Source organism: Athene noctua, chromosome 4 (assembly GCF_965140245.1).
Source record: "Athene noctua chromosome 4, bAthNoc1.hap1.1, whole genome shotgun sequence".
Classification (NCBI taxonomy): Eukaryota; Metazoa; Chordata; class Aves; order Strigiformes; family Strigidae; genus Athene; species Athene noctua.
In genome coordinates this window covers 37,723,781-37,740,086 of record NC_134040.1, presented here as the reverse complement: position 1 = coordinate 37,740,086, position 16,306 = coordinate 37,723,781, and the positions used below count along the sequence as shown (strand labels likewise).

At 54.7% G+C, this 16,306-nt stretch overlaps 2 protein-coding genes across 2 annotated transcripts; both read right to left on the bottom strand.

Moving 5' to 3' along the window:
• Positions 1–365: 365 nt before the first annotated feature.
• On the bottom strand, positions 366–3,766 carry LOC141959931 (acrosin-like). The gene is made up of 5 exons (XM_074904327.1): positions 3,581–3,766; positions 2,981–3,246; positions 2,552–2,697; positions 2,103–2,348; positions 366–554 (listed from the first exon to the last, which is right to left on the bottom strand). The coding sequence occupies exons 1-5, from the start codon at positions 3,757–3,759 to the stop codon at positions 366–368; spliced, it is 1,026 nt and encodes a 341-aa protein (XP_074760428.1). The 5' UTR covers positions 3,760–3,766.
• Positions 3,767–9,801: 6,035 nt separating this feature from the next.
• Positions 9,802–13,110, bottom strand: LOC141959929 (acrosin-like). Its single transcript, XM_074904322.1, has 5 exons — positions 13,043–13,110; positions 11,965–12,165; positions 11,368–11,633; positions 10,939–11,084; positions 9,802–10,735 (listed from the first exon to the last, which is right to left on the bottom strand). Exons 1-5 carry the CDS (start codon positions 13,108–13,110, stop codon positions 10,376–10,378), a joined length of 1,041 nt encoding a protein of 346 aa, XP_074760423.1. The 3' UTR covers positions 9,802–10,375.
• Positions 13,111–16,306: the final 3,196 nt, after the last annotated feature.

The window sequence follows — 16,306 nt, the reverse complement described above, 5'->3', positions numbered from 1 at the left end:
AGCCCATCAGCGCTGGTGGCAGTGCCTCTGTGAGCAGCTATTTATGAAGCGGGGGGGAAAACCCCCAAGAAACTGCTGGAAAACCTGCAGCAGGGATGTGAGAGAAATCCCTATGCAGACCCCAAGGTCGTGGCAGAAGGAGGGGCGGGAGGGGCTTCGGGCGCCGGAGCAGAGATTCCCCTGCAGCCCGTGGGGCAGCCCGTGGTGAGGCAGCTGTGCCCTGCACCCAGGGAGGGTAACGGTGGGGCAGATGCCCTCCTGCAGCCTGGGAGGACCCACGCTGGAGCAGGGGGATGCCCAAAAGAGGCTGTGACCCCGTGGGGGACCCACGGCTGGAGCAGGGGGAGAGTGTGAGTAGACGGCAGTCATGGCCCACCGGGCTTCTCGCCTCCATCGCTGGCGGCGTCCGACCGACGGTGACGAGGACGTGGCGGCGACTCGGCCGGGATGACGGTGGGGTGGCTGAGGAGCGCTGGCGGGTGCTGCTTGTCCTGGGGCGGCCCGCCATCCTCCCCCACATCCCCTCCCCGCAGCCCAGGTGGCCTCGCAGCAGCCTGACCGTGGTGAGAAGGGGAGGACGGGGCCCCTGAGCTGGTGAGCGGAGCAGGAGGGGCTGGCGGGGCTGGGGGCTCCTCCTGTGAGCAGGGGCGATGGGGGGGTCCCAGTATTGTCCCACAAGTGGGGTCGTTTACCCGGCGTGCTGGACGCTAACCCCCCCCGAGCAGAGGGATGGATTGATTCCCTGTGTGCACAAAGAGGGGTGCTGGGTGGGAATTCCACCCCGCCAGCACCCTGCCCCAAAGGACTTTGGTGTATTTGTACACTTTGACCACACAAACACACGTTTACTGTAATGACAAGCGATTAGTTTCTTATCACGAGGACAGACACCCCGATTTCAGCCCCCTGAACGCCCCCTCTTTGAACGCAGAGAGGGGGCAGGTGTACGACCTGTGGCTGGACGTGCCCCACTTGGCCCCGCGCCCCATCGGCCCCCACCAGCCCCTCCACACCACGGTCACCGACCGCGGCACTCATGCCTTCCTCACCAGTGCTGCCCCCCACATTCAGACTTTCATTTTTAGTGTCTAAACCCTCACTTCTCGGGCAGAGCGCAGCCATTTAGGGTCCAAAGCTCCACTTTCCCTTTCCTAAGCGTTAGCTTTGGCTTCCAAAGCCTCATTTTGGTGGTCCAAAGGCTCAGCTGCAGGCTGCAGCATCTCCTGGAAAGGACTTGGCGTGTGCCCCCGTGGGAGGCGCGTTCCACGGGCGCACGCGTCGCTGGGTGCACGCTGTGAGCTTGCAGGCGGGCGCAGGGGTGGGTGCACGCGGGGGGCGTGCGGGCGGGTGCGTTCCGCGTGCGTGTGTGCTGCAGCGTGTGCACGCGCTGCCTGTGCGTGTGTTGTGTGTGTCTGTGTGTCTGTGTGTGCACACTCGGGGGGGTGTGTGTGAACGCTGCGCGTTGCGCTCCGTGTTCCAGACGTGTGTCCTGCAGTACGGGTGGGTGCACGCTGCGGGTGGGCATCGCACCTTCTCTTTGTACCCACGTGTGTCTCCGGGGAGCGTGTGTGTGTGTGTGTGTGCACATGCCCCAAAGCTGTCTGCGTGTCACGTGGATTTTTCCTGTCCTCTTTCTAACCCCGATGTGCCAGTCTTCTCCGTGCCGTGGTGGCTCTGAGCACCCTCCTCTCCGACCAGGCTCGGGTGCAGCCCTTTGGGGTGACTCTCTCCCTTTGTGCCCCACCTGGCTGCCTGCAGCCTCATTTTGCAGGTGCCAGGCATGGAATCCTTGCCTTGCACAGGAGACTGAAGTGGACTGCAGCATGGGGAACTGTGAAACTTGGCAACTTTATTTCAGGAACGGGAATGCTCAACTGGAGCGCTTGTGTGCCTGGGCAGAACCAAGCAGGCCTTTGACACTGAGGCTGCCTTTGGATCAGCAGGCAGTGCCCCAGTGGTGCGCTGCTGCGGCTTCGGCTGGGTCCTGCTCATGCTGCTGCTGGAGCCTTTTTCCTCCACAGGACCTGCAGCAGCTCTTGCAGCAGCTTAAAGAACTCCACCAGCTTCTGGTGTGGAAATGGGCAGGCCGTAAAGCTGCCCGCTTGCGCTGGTGTTGGCCGCGGCCTCTGTAAGGGGGTTGATGTGACGACGGGCCGTGGCCTTGGAGTAGCCGTTGCTGCTGGGCGCAGCCCCATCTGGACCAGGATCCAGTCATAAAAGTGCTGCGTGGAGGTGTAGACTCCGGGCCGCTTTGCTCTTGCGCAGCCTCTCCCCCAGCTGGTCACCCCGACAAGCCAGAAGTACTCAGCGTTGTTATCCTGGCAGACGAGAGGCCCACCGCTGTCACCCTGCAGCAGAGGAGGGAGGGAGGGAGGGGTCAGGTGGTGTCGGGTGGCCGCTGGCAGCACCAGGCCTGGCTCCTTCTCTCCCACGGCACCTGCCAGGGCTGTGTGCGCTGCGCAGAGAGGCTCTGCTCAGTGCTGGCGCCTGCAGAACCTTGCCAGGGAGAGGGTAGTGAGCCTGTGGGGTAGGGCGCTCTCTCATCTCCTACCTGGCAGGTGTCGATGCCGCCCCACGGGTAGCCAGCGCAGAGGTTGTGGGGGTGGACGGCCCCTGCGTACCACCGGCTGCTGTTGCAGAGGTGGACGTTGATGAGGGGGACCTTGGCCTCCTGCAGGACATCCGTCGGGCCTCCAGCTGTGAGCACAGAAAGGAATTAACACCCAGCAGCTCGGTGCCCGGTCTCCCGCCCTGCCTGGGTGAACCACTCCCTTCCCTGGGGCTTGGCTTTGCAGCGTGACAGGCGCTGCCCCGGCGCTGCCCTTCTGCCTGGCCTCGGGCCCTGGGCCAGGCCCATCTCTCTACGGGCACACGTCCCCGCAGTCGCGCTCTGGCTCTCGCCCCTGCTGCCAGGAAGCCCAGCCCACCTCCCCCGTGTGCCGAGCTCGCACTCAGGACACGAGCACTCTTGGGAACTCACCTCTCGCCATCGTGGACCCCCAGCCGCTGACGTAGCAGTTGGTCAGCTCTGACACCCGCAGCGAGGCGTCGGGCACGCAGGCCAGCTGTACCTGGTAGCCGCACTGCACAGGCTGGTCCAACTCCAGCAGCGCAATGTCGTTCCTCTCCCAGACGCTGCTGTAGTCTTCGTGCACCACCAGGCGCTTAATATTGCGCACTTGGGTCTCCGGGCCCAGCTGAGTCAAGTGGGTGGCCCCGATCACTACGCGCCACGCGTTGACGTGCCTGGAAGGCAGATGGGGAGAGGGCTCAGAGGGAGCCATGTGCCGCAGCAGCCCAGCAGTCCCCTGCCCTCTGCTTCACACGGGGCAGAGGAAAGCAGCGCTGCAGAGGCTCAGACTGCCCTAGCGTGCCTCGGGCTCAAGGCGTGTCGAGCTGGAGGCTGTAGGAAGCCGTGGCGGGAGCCCGGCCCTCTCCTGAGCAGCCTCTCAGCCGGGCTCTGCAGTGCCCAGGCACTGGGCGTACCGCAAGGAACGGGGATGGGAGGAGCCCGTGCTGCTGCTGTGGACGGGGCACCCGCGAACTCTGGGGGGATATCCCCGTTCCTGACCCTCCTTACTTGGCCTTGACGAAGCAGTGGGCTGCTGTGAGGACCCACTGCGGGCTGATGAGGGAGCCCCCGCAAATGTGCCCCGTGCCTGCTCTCCAAGGATCCTGGATGCTGACGATCCAGGGCCAGGCTCCTGCCTGGGCGTCTGTGCCTCCGACGACGCGCGACGTGCCCGGCTGAGCAGCCATGGGCCGGAGCCCGCAGGTCCCCCTGTAACCAGAAGCTCATCACCGTCCTGCTCGATGGCTCACCGCAGTCCCGGCTGAAGGGCAGCCCTCTGCCCTCCCCACGGGGCGCTGCATGGACAGCCAGGCCAGGGAGCCCCCGTTTCTGCTGTAGCCCCGCAGGCGAGTTGTGCCAGCGGCCCGGGTGCTGCAAGGAGCCGAGGCCCCGCGTGGGGCTGGGGAAGCCGTGCTGTGGCCACGGGGACAAGCGGGCACCCCCCAGGGAACCCCATCAGGGTGCCCAAGCTCCCTCCCAGGGCCTCGGCCACTTACCCACAGCTGTCCCAGGCGCCGTGCACAGGCCGGCACAGGGCCAGCAGGATGAGGAGCGGAACCATAAGCATTGCTGCCAGAGGCATGTGCCAGCTGCCAGAACCGAGGGCTTGTTGCCACCAGTGCAGCAGCCAACGACACAGTGACCACAGGGCTGGCGTTGCCCACAGTGCCCTTGGCAACGGGGCTGATGTCACAAAGTCCCTGGTTCCGGGGGCTGGGCGCGGTGGTCTCCAGGGGCACGGGGCCACAATACAGGGGTTTCCAAGCAGGAGAGGAGGCAGAAGCTGGCATTGGCCAGCCCCGACAGACCCCCTCTGAATGCGCTGCTTGTGGTGCTATTTTAAAGTGCTCCTTCAAAGCGGCCTTTTCCAGGTTGTTCCCTCAGCCTGCTGTCAGTGTGGCAGAAGAGGGCTTGCTCTCTACCCAGCCTGTCCTGGACCAGCTCCCAGACAAGGGCCCGGCCCAAGCAAGAGCCCACAGGCACAGCTCGCCCACTGACCCTCACAAACAGGCCCCTCCTGCACGCCCGCACGCTGCCTTTCTGCCCGAGAAGCTGATGGGAGACCCGAGTAACGCAGCTGTCCCACCGATGCTGGAAAAACGCCAGCCCTGCCGGGGGCTTTCTGGAGAAGTCAAACGTGCTGAAGGTTTGCATCTTGAGGCTGTGGCTGGGAAGACTGCAGAGACGGTCGGGCAAACACAAAACCAATCTGAAGAGGAAAACAGGAGGAACCGTGAGTTAGAATGCTGCACCGTTTGTCAAAAGCACACTAGCAGGGGACAGTTAGCCAAGTGGCTAACATGTGCATTTAGAACTATTTCTTACTTTTGCATTCTTTCCTACTTTCATGTTTTCCTAAATGGTGATAAACTCCTTCGTATAGAAACAATTGTTTCTGAACACCCCAAAACTGTTAGTAAGCTGCAAGCAGTATGGCACTAATATGGTCCTAATCCTGCCTTTAAAAAGGGAATTAGTTGCACAATTATCAAGGAGAGACCTCAGTCACTCTTAGATTTTTTATTTCCTCCTGATGTTTTAGTTTTTCAAAGAATGACTGGAAAGAATCGGATCTTTCTACATGTCTAGGAACAACAGAAACAGCATCTCTGTCAGCACCTTGTTACGGAGGCTCTCAAATAAACAACCAACCACCAACAGTTTCAAAAATTATTATGGACACAATTCACTATCTCTCCATAAATTACAGCTTCGAATGTCTGTGAGAGGAGAACAGAACACCTTTCTAGGGTTCGACAGCAACCCAAAACACATAACAAAGCGCTCTATCGGGTTTATTGGCAACCCAAAGTGCAGAACAAAGCCCCGCTCCCTGGGGTTTAACAGCAACCCAAAACGCTTTATCACTCACCTGACAAGTGAGGGCTCTCACCCTCGAGGACCTGCTCAGGCACCTGCCACACACCTGCAAAGAGATTCCATTTCTTCCTATTGTTGGAAGTCACTTTCAAACATTAGAACGATCGGCAGACCATTCAAGTTCCACCTTTACTGCGTACTCCAAGCCAGCAACATCCAAAGGTAAATATTTTGCCACTAACATTCACTACTGCCGAAGGGAGAAGATTCTGTGGGGAGAAGAGAAAGAGTTTACTTTAGAATGTAAGATACACATTGATCTATGTGCAAGTTCAGACAGCGCAGAGGTTTTTAGAAAGACTAAACAGCCTCCATAAACAATGTCTCCTCAGTTCCCTGCTGACTTGTTAATCTAATAGACTGCTACTGTTTTTCTGGAGTGATTGCAACTCAAAGAAATAAAGAAGGAAAAAAAAAAAAAAAAAGAAAAAATGGAAAATAAAAAAAAAAAAAAAAAAGGGGAAAACGGGTGGAAACAAACAGGGAAAAACAGGGGAAAACAAACAGGGGAAGACAGGGGAAAACAGAGAAAAAAGTGGAAAACAGGGGAATACAGGGGAAAACGGGAAAATGGGGAAAATGGGAAAAACAGAAAAGAAGAAATAAGAAAAAAAAGAAAAAAGAAAAAAACAAATAAGGGGAAAACAGGGAAAATCAAACGGGGGAAAACAAAGTGGAAAATGGGGAAAAAAGAGGGGCAAACAGGAAAATGGGGAAAAAAGAGGGGGAAACGGGAAAGAAGAAGAAAGAAGAAAAAAAAGAAAAATTAAGCGGAAAATGGTAAATCAAACGGGGGAAATCAAACAGGGGAAAACAAACGGGAAAACAAACAGGGGAAAAGAGTAAAAAATAAGGGGAAAACAGGAAAATGGGCAAGAACGGTATAACATTGGAAAAGGGTAAATAAGAAGACAAAAAATGTTAGAAAAAGAGAAAGCAGAAGAAAGAAAAAGAAAGAAAAAAATTAAAAAGAAAAAATAAGGAAAACGAAAAAAAGAAAAAAGAATAAAATGAAGAAAAACCAGAAACATAATACAAAAAAAAAAATCAAAAGAAATGAAAAGAAAAAATGGAGAAAAAAAAAAAAAGAAAAAAAAAAGGTGACTAAGGTATTGAGCTTACCAAGAACAACCAGCCTGTAAAGAAAACTCATGTTATTTTCCCTAAAAAGCCAAGAGGTTAACAGATTGGACAGTCTTGTTATAGCTGGGATTCAGTTCTCCCCCATCTTTCCGTACCCCAGATGGCTTCATTGCTCCAACTAGCTTCTGAGTATGGATGCAGTCCCGACCCTTAGGAGGAGCCAAGCTCATCAGAGAAGGAATTCCACAGTGCCTTTGAGGCTGGTTCTGCAGCTTAGAATGGCTGCGGGAGAAAATGCTGAAGACTTCACAAAAGAAAAAATAAGAAACAAAGCCACACCCCCTTACTGGAAAACATCCTTCAGTTTCCAGGTTTCCAAATCAGTGTCTGTTCTTTTACCCAGCTGAAGTGAGGAACCTTAACCGCATGGATGCCGGACAGCTCAGAGAGAGGCTGGACAGGCTGGATAATGCAATGAAAGGGGGGGCTCTCAGCAGGAGGGGCTCTCAGCAGGAGGGGCTCTTCAGATAAGGAAGGAGCTGCAACTACTGAGTCCCAGGATAAGGGAGGGGACTCAATGAATACTGAGTTATCAACGTTATGGAAACACTAATGGGGTAGAAAGTCACAAGAGGAAGAGGAGGCATCTTCAGTCTTCATCCTGAAGACCCACGACCACCAGGGGCCACTGCGCAGGCGTAACTAGGAGGAGACCGGGGCGGAGCACATGAAAATGACTTCTTAGAACGCATTAGAATAAACCCCGCCTTTTCGTGGAGAGATCATGAATATGTACAAGTGTTTTTGGAACGATCATGAATATGTAACACTGTCAAATTGTTACTGATTTTGCTATCAACTGAAACTAAATTATGTTTGATTTTAATATGCCTATAGAAGGAAGAGATATTTTAATAAAAATAATTTGTTTGCATTTATTGCACTTTCAATCTGGCAACCGAAAGCTACTCTAAAATCCCCTGTACAGCCCCTTACCACGGCCGAAAGGATTGTTCAAAATTATCTAGTAGGAACGTCTGGAACCTAGGTAACAAACACAGAGTGATTTGTAAACTGATCTATAACGCATACATCGAACTATCAGAATGTATGTAGCTGTCAAGGTCTAGGATTAATGGGAACTGAGGAAATTCAACTGTAACAGCTTGCGAGTACCTGCCAAGCAACCGTGAACTTAAGCAGAAGGTAATTTGTGAAAGAGTCAGATGATTGAATATTGTAAGCATTGGTGGCCTTTATATATATATTGGATGGTCAGGAAAAATGGCCTAGGAATGGGATGCTGAATTCTAACACATTCTGCAACTAATGCTGTTCTGTAGGAGAGAAGGGAAATGGAGGGAAGGGCCATAAGTTGATTTATTCTTCTCTTTGAGACAGAGGAAGGATTGGCAGAAGGAATACAAGATGATTACTAGGGATAATTTAGTAATGGCTATAACTTCCGACAAAAAGAAAGTAAAAAAAGAAATGTTGTCCAGCATGTGAACTTGGAAAAGATTGTTTAAAGAAAAGAATTAGCTAGCAAGTAGATAGGAGTCCTTCTGGATTCTCCCAAGTTCCACCTCCCTGCCAACTTATGCTCAGAGAAGATTTTTCTAACTTCAGCACATTGGCTTCTTTGTTTTTCTCCATTAAATGTGATCTGTTCAAAGCAAGCTCTCTTTTTAGCACTAGCATTCCTTAATAGCGGGGCGATAGGGGAAATGCAGTTTGGGCGTCGGGTTGGGTTGGTGTGGGGGGGTCTGGCAGCAGGCGAGGGGCTACAGGGGTGGCTCCAGTGAGAAGCTGCTAGAAGCTTCCCCGGCTCCAAGTCGGCCCCGCTGCTGGCCAAGGCTGAGCCCATCAGCGCTGGTGGCAGTGCCTCTGTGAGCAGCTATTTATGAAGCGGGGGGGAAAACCCCCAAGAAACTGCTGGAAAACCTGCAGCAGGGATGTGAGAGAAATCCCTATGCAGACCCCAAGGTCGTGGCAGAAGGAGGGGCGGGAGGGGCTTCGGGCGCCGGAGCAGAGATTCCCCTGCAGCCCGTGGGGCAGCCCGTGGTGAGGCAGCTGTGCCCTGCACCCAGGGAGGGTAACGGTGGGGCAGATGCCCTCCTGCAGCCTGGGAGGACCCACGCTGGAGCAGGGGGATGCCCAAAAGAGGCTGTGACCCCGTGGGGGACCCACGGCTGGAGCAGGGGGAGAGTGTGAGTAGACGGCAGTCATGGCCCACCGGGCTTCTCGCCTCCATCGCTGGCGGCGTCCGACCGACGGTGACGAGGACGTGGCGGCGACTCGGCCGGGATGACGGTGGGGTGGCTGAGGAGCGCTGGCGGGTGCTGCTTGTCCTGGGGCGGCCCGCCATCCTCCCCCACATCCCCTCCCCGCAGCCCAGGTGGCCTCGCAGCAGCCTGACCGTGGTGAGAAGGGGAGGACGGGGCCCCTGAGCTGGTGAGCGGAGCAGGAGGGGCTGGCGGGGCTGGGGGCTCCTCCTGTGAGCAGGGGCGATGGGGGGGTCCCAGTATTGTCCCACAAGTGGGGTCGTTTACCCGGCGTGCTGGACGCTAACCCCCCCCGAGCAGAGGGATGGATTGATTCCCTGTGTGCACAAAGAGGGGTGCTGGGTGGGAATTCCACCCCGCCAGCACCCTGCCCCAAAGGACTTTGGTGTATTTGTACACTTTGACCACACAAACACACGTTTACTGTAATGACAAGCGATTAGTTTCTTATCACGAGGACAGACACCCCGATTTCAGCCCCCTGAACGCCCCCTCTTTGAACGCAGAGAGGGGGCAGGTGTACGACCTGTGGCTGGACGTGCCCCACTTGGCCCCGCGCCCCATCGGCCCCCACCAGCCCCTCCACACCACGGTCACCGACCGCGGCACTCATGCCTTCCTCACCAGTGCTGCCCCCCACATTCAGACTTTCATTTTTAGTGTCTAAACCCTCACTTCTCGGGCAGAGCGCAGCCATTTAGGGTCCAAAGCTCCACTTTCCCTTTCCTAAGCGTTAGCTTTGGCTTCCAAAGCCTCATTTTGGTGGTCCAAAGGCTCAGCTGCAGTCTGCAGCATCTCCTGGAAAGGACTTGGCGTGTGCCCCCGTGGGAGGCGCGTTCCACGGGCGCACGCGTCGCTGGGTGCACGCTGTGAGCTTGCAGGCGGGCGCAGGGGTGGGTGCACGCGGGGGGCGTGCGGGCGGGTGCGTTCCGCGTGCGTGTGTGCTGCAGCGTGTGCACGCGCTGCCTGTGCGTGTGTTGTGTGTGTCTGTGTGTGCACACTCGGGGGGGTGTGTGTGAACGCTGCGCGTTGCGCTCCGTGTTCCAGACGTGTGTCCTGCAGTACGGGTGGGCGCACGCTGCGGGTGGGCATCGCACCTTCTCTTTGTACCCACGTGTGTCTCCGGGGAGCGTGTGTGTGTGTGTGTGTGCACATGCCCCAAAGCTGTCTGCGTGTCACGTGGATTTTTCCTGTCCTCTTTCTAACCCCGATGTGCCAGTCTTCTCCGTGCCGTGGTGGCTCTGAGCACCCTCCTCTCCGACCAGGCTCGGGTGCAGCCCTTTGGGGTGACTCTCTCCCTTTGTGCCCCACCTGGCTGCCTGCAGCCTCATTTTGCAGGTGCCAGGCATGGAATCCTTGCCTTGCACAGGAGACTGAAGTGGACTGCAGCATGGGGAACTGTGAAACTTGGCAACTTTATTTCAGGAACGGGAATGCTCAACTGGAGCGCTTGTGTGCGTGGGCAGAACCAAGCAGGCCTTTGACACTGAGGCTGCCTTTGGATCAGCAGGCAGTGCCCCAGTGGTGCGCTGCTGCGGCTTCGGCTGGGTCCTGCTCATGCTGCTGCTGGAGCCTTTTTCCTCCACAGGACCTGCAGCAGCTCTTGCAGCAGCTTAAAGAACTCCACCAGCTTCTGGCGTGGAAATGGGCAGGCCGTAAAGCTGCCCGCTTGCGCTGGTGTTGGCCGCGGCCTCTGTAAGGGGGTTGACGTGGCGACGGGCCGTGGCCTTGGAGTAGCCGTTGCTGCTGGGCGCAGCCCCATCTGGACCAGGATCCAGTCATAAAAGTGCTGCGTGGAGGTGTAGACTCCGGGCCGCTTTGCTCTTGCGCAGCCTCTCCCCCAGCTGGTCACCCCGACAAGCCAGAAGTACTCAGCGTTGTTATCCTGGCAGACGAGAGGCCCACCGCTGTCACCCTGCAGCAGAGGAGGGAGGGAGGGAGGGGTCAGGTGGTGTCGGGTGGCCGCTGGCAGCACCAGGCCTGGCTCCTTCTCTCCCACGGCACCTGCCAGGGCTGTGTGCGCTGCGCAGAGAGGCTCTGCTCAGTGCTGGCGCCTGCAGAACCTTGCCAGGGAGAGGGTAGTGAGCCTGTGGGGTAGGGCGCTCTCTCATCTCCTACCTGGCAGGTGTCGATGCCGCCCCACGGGTAGCCAGCGCAGAGGTTGTGGGGGTGGACGGCCCCTGCGTACCACCGGCTGCTGTTGCAGAGGTGGACGTTGATGAGGGGGACCTTGGCCTCCTGCAGGACATCCGTCGGGCCTCCAGCTGTGAGCACAGAAAGGAATTAACACCCAGCAGCTCGGTGCCCGGTCTCCCGCCCTGCCTGGGTGAACCACTCCCTTCCCTGGGGCTTGGCTTTGCAGCGTGACAGGCGCTGCCCCGGCGCTGCCCTTCTGCCTGGCCTCGGGCCCTGGGCCAGGCCCATCTCTCTACGGGCACACGTCCCCGCAGTCGCGCTCTGGCTCTCGCCCCTGCTGCCAGGAAGCCCAGCCCACCTCCCCCGTGTGCCGAGCTCGCACTCAGGACACGAGCACTCTTGGGAACTCACCTCTCGCCATCGTGGACCCCCAGCCGCTGACGTAGCAGTTGGTCAGCTCTGACACCCGCAGCGAGGCGTCGGGCACGCAGGCCAGCTGTACCTGGTAGCCGCACTGCACAGGCTGGTCCAGCTCCAGCAGCGCAATGTCGTTCCTCTCCCAGACGCTGCTGTAGTCTTCGTGCACCACCAGGCGCTTAATATTGCGCACTTGGGTCTCCGGGCCCAGCTGAGTCAAGTGGGTGGCCCCGATCACTACGCGCCACGCGTTGACGTGCCTGGAAGGCAGATGGGGAGAGGGCTCAGAGGGAGCCATGTGCCGCAGCAGCCCAGCAGTCCCCTGCCCTCTGCTTCACACGGGGCAGAGGAAAGCAGCGCTGCAGAGGCTCAGACTGCCCTAGCGTGCCTCGGGCTCAAGGCGTGTCGAGCTGGAGGCTGTAGGAAGCCGTGGCGGGAGCCCGGCCCTCTCCTGAGCAGCCTCTCAGCCGGGCTCTGCAGTGCCCAGGCACTGGGCGTACCGCAAGGAACGGGGATGGGAGGAGCCCGTGCTGCTGTGGACGGGGCACCCGCGAACTCTGGGGGGATATCCCCATTCCTGACCCTCCTTACTTGGCCTTGACGAAGCAGTGGGCTGCTGTGAGGACCCACTGCGGGCTGATGAGGGAGCCCCCGCAAATGTGCCCCGTGCCTGCTCTCCAAGGATCCTGGATGCTGACGATCCAGGGCCAGGCTCCTGCCTGGGCGTCTGTGCCTCCGACGACGCGCGACGTGCCCGGCTGAGCAGCCATGGGCCGGAGCCCGCAGGTCCCCCTGTAACCAGAAGCTCATCACCGTCCTGCTCGATGGCTCACCGCAGTCCCGGCTGAAGGGCAGCCCTCTGCCCTCCCCACGGGGCGCTGCATGGACAGCCAGGCCAGGGAGCCCCCGTTTCTGCTGTAGCCCCGCAGGCGAGTTGTGCCAGCGGCCCGGGTGCTGCAAGGAGCCGAGGCCCCGCGTGGGGCTGGGGAAGCCGTGCTGTGGCCACGGGGACAAGCGGGCACCCCCCAGGGAACCCCATCAGGGTGCCCAAGCTCCCTCCCAGGGCCTCGGCCACTTACCCACAGCTGTCCCAGGCGCCGTGCACAGGCCGGCACAGGGCCAGCAGGATGAGGAGCGGAACCATAAGCATTGCTGCCAGAGGCATGTGCCAGCTGCCAGAACCGAGGGCTTGTTGCCACCAGTGCAGCAGCCAACGACACAGTGACCACAGGGCTGGCGTTGCCCACAGTGCCCTTGGCAACGGGGCTGATGTCACAAAGTCCCTGGTTCCGGGGGCTGGGCGCGGTGGTCTCCAGGGGCACGGGGCCACAATACAGGGGTTTCCAAGCAGGAGAGGAGGCAGAAGCTGGCATTGGCCAGCCCCGACAGACCCCCTCTGAATGCGCTGCTTGTGGTGCTATTTTAAAGTGCTCCTTCAAAGCGGCCTTTTCCAGGTTGTTCCCTCAGCCTGCTGTCAGTGTGGCAGAAGAGGGCTTGCTCTCTACCCAGCCTGTCCTGGACCAGCTCCCAGACAAGGGCCCGGCCCAAGCAAGAGCCCACAGGCACAGCTCGCCCACTGACCCTCACAAACAGGCCCCTCCTGCACGCCCGCACGCTGCCTTTCTGCCCGAGAAGCTGATGGGAGACCCGAGTAACGCAGCTGTCCCACCGATGCTGGAAAAACGCCAGCCCTGCCGGGGGCTTTCTGGAGAAGTCAAACGTGCTGAAGGTTTGCATCTTGAGGCTGTGGCTGGGAAGACTGCAGAGACGGTCGGGCAAACACAAAACCAATCTGAAGAGGAAAACAGGAGGAACCGTGAGTTAGAATGCTGCACCGTTTGTCAAAAGCACACTAGCAGGGGACAGTTAGCCAAGTGGCTAACATGTGCATTTAGAACTATTTCTTACTTTTGCATTCTTTCCTACTTTCATGTTTTCCTAAATGGTGATAAACTCCTTCGTATAGAAACAATTGTTTCTGAACACCCCAAAACTGTTAGTAAGCTGCAAGCAGTATGGCACTAATATGGTCCTAATCCTGCCTTTAAAAAGGGAATTAGTTGCACAATTATCAAGGAGAGACCTCAGTCACTCTTAGATTTTTTATTTCCTCCTGATGTTTTAGTTTTTCAAAGAATGACTGGAAAGAATCGGATCTTTCTACATGTCTAGGAACAACAGAAACAGCATCTCTGTCAGCACCTTGTTACGGAGGCTCTCAAATAAACAACCAACCACCAACAGTTTCAAAAATTATTATGGACACAATTCACTATCTCTCCATAAATTACAGCTTCGAATGTCTGTGAGAGGAGAACAGAACACCTTTCTAGGGTTCGACAGCAACCCAAAACACATAACAAAGCGCTCTATCGGGTTTATTGGCAACCCAAAGTGCAGAACAAAGCCCCGCTCCCTGGGGTTTAACAGCAACCCAAAACGCTTTATCACTCACCTGACAAGTGAGGGCTCTCACCCTCGAGGACCTGCTCAGGCACCTGCCACACACCTGCAAAGAGATTCCATTTCTTCCTATTGTTGGAAGTCACTTTCAAACATTAGAACGATCGGCAGACCATTCAAGTTCCACCTTTACTGCGTACTCCAAGCCAGCAACATCCAAAGGTAAATATTTTGCCACTAACATTCACTACTGCCGAAGGGAGAAGATTCTGTGGGGAGAAGAGAAAGAGTTTACTTTAGAATGTAAGATACACATTGATCTATGTGCAAGTTCAGACAGCGCAGAGGTTTTTAGAAAGACTAAACAGCCTCCATAAACAATGTCTCCTCAGTTCCCTGCTGACTTGTTAATCTAATAGACTGCTACTGTTTTTCTGGAGTGATTGCAACTCAAAGAAATAAAGAAGGAAAAAAAAAAAAAAAAGAAAAAATGGAAAATAAAAAAAAAAAAAAAAGGGGAAAACGGGTGGAAACAAACAGGGAAAAACAGGGGAAAACAAACAGGGGAAGACAGGGGAAAACAGAGAAAAAAGTGGAAAACAGGGGAATACAGGGGAAAACGGGAAAATGGGGAAAATGGGAAAAACAGAAAAGAAGAAATAAGAAAAAAAAGAAAAAAGAAAAAAACAAATAAGGGGAAAACAGGGAAAATCAAACGGGGGAAAACAAAGTGGAAAATGGGGAAAAAAGAGGGGCAAACAGGAAAATGGGGAAAAAAGAGGGGGAAACGGGAAAGAAGAAGAAAGAAGAAAAAAAAGAAAAATTAAGCGGAAAATGGTAAATCATACGGGGGAAATCAAACAGGGGAAAACAAACGGGAAAACAAACAGGGGAAAAGAGTAAAAAATAAGGGGAAAACAGGAAAATGGGCAAGAACGGTATAACATTGGAAAAGGGTAAATAAGAAGACAAAAAATGTTAGAAAAAGAGAAAGCAGAAGAAAGAAAAAGAAAGAAAAAAATTAAAAAGAAAAAATAAGGAAAACGAAAAAAAGAAAAAAGAATAAAATGAAGAAAAACCAGAAAAATAATACAAAAAAAAAATCGAAAGAAATGAAAAGAAAAAATGGAGAAAAAAAAAAAAAAGGAAAAAAAAAGGTGACTAAGGTATTGAGCTTACCAAGAACAACCAGCCTGTAAAGAAAACTCATGTTATTTTCCCTAAAAATCCAAGAGGTTAACAGATTGGACAGTCTTGTTATAGCTGGGATTCAGTTCTCCCCCATCTTTCCGTACCCCAGATGGCTTCATTGCTCCAACTAGCTTCTGAGTATGGATGCAGTCCCGACCCTTAGGAGGAGCCAAGCTCATCAGAGAAGGAATTCCACAGTGCCTTTGAGGCTGGTTCTGCAGCTTAGAATGGCTGCGGGAGAAAATGCTGAAGACTTCACAAAAGAAAAAATAAGAAACAAAGCCACACCCCCTTACTGGAAAACATCCTTCAGTTTCCAGGTTTCCAAATCAGTGTCTGTTCTTTTACCCAGCTGAAGTGAGGAACCTTAACCGCATGGATGCCGGACAGCTCAGAGAGAGGCTGGACAGGCTGGATAATGCAATGAAAGGGGGGGCTCTCAGCAGGAGGGGCTCTCAGCAGGAGGGGCTCTTCAGATAAGGAAGGAGCTGCAACTACTGAGTCCCAGGATAAGGGAGGGGACTCAATGAATACTGAGTTATCAACGTTATGGAAACACTAATGGGGTAGAAAGTCACAAGAGGAAGAGGAGGCATCTTCAGTCTTCATCCTGAAGACCCACGACCACCAGGGGCCACTGCGCAGGCGTAACTAGGAGGAGACCGGGGCGGAGCACATGAAAATGACTTCTTAGAACGCATTAGAATAAACCCCGCCTTTTCGTGGAGAGATCATGAATATGTACAAGTGTTTTTGGAACGATCATGAATATGTAACACTGTCAAATTGTTACTGATTTTGCTATCAACTGAAACTAAATTATGTTTGATTTTAATATGCCTATAGAAGGAAGAGATATTTTAATAAAAATAATTTGTTTGCATTTATTGCACTTTCAATCTGGCAACCGAAAGCTACTCTAAAATCCCCTGTACAGCCCCTTACCACGGCCGAAAGGATTGTTCAAAATTATCTAGTAGGAACGTCTGGAACCTAGGTAACAAACACAGAGTGATTTGTAAACTGATCTATAACGCATACATCGAACTATCAGAATGTATGTAGCTGTCAAGGTCTAGGATTAATGGGAACTGAGGAAATTCAACTGTAACAGCTTGCGAGTACCTGCCAAGCAACCGTGAACTTAAGCAGAAGGTAATTTGTGAAAGAGTCAGATGATTGAATATTGTAAGCATTGGTGGCCTTTATATATATATTGGATGGTCAGGAAAAATGGCCTAGGAATGGGATGCTGAATTCTAACACATTCTGCAACTAATGCTGTTCTGTAGGAGAGAAGGGAAATGGAGGGAAGGGCCATAAGTTGATTTATTCTTCT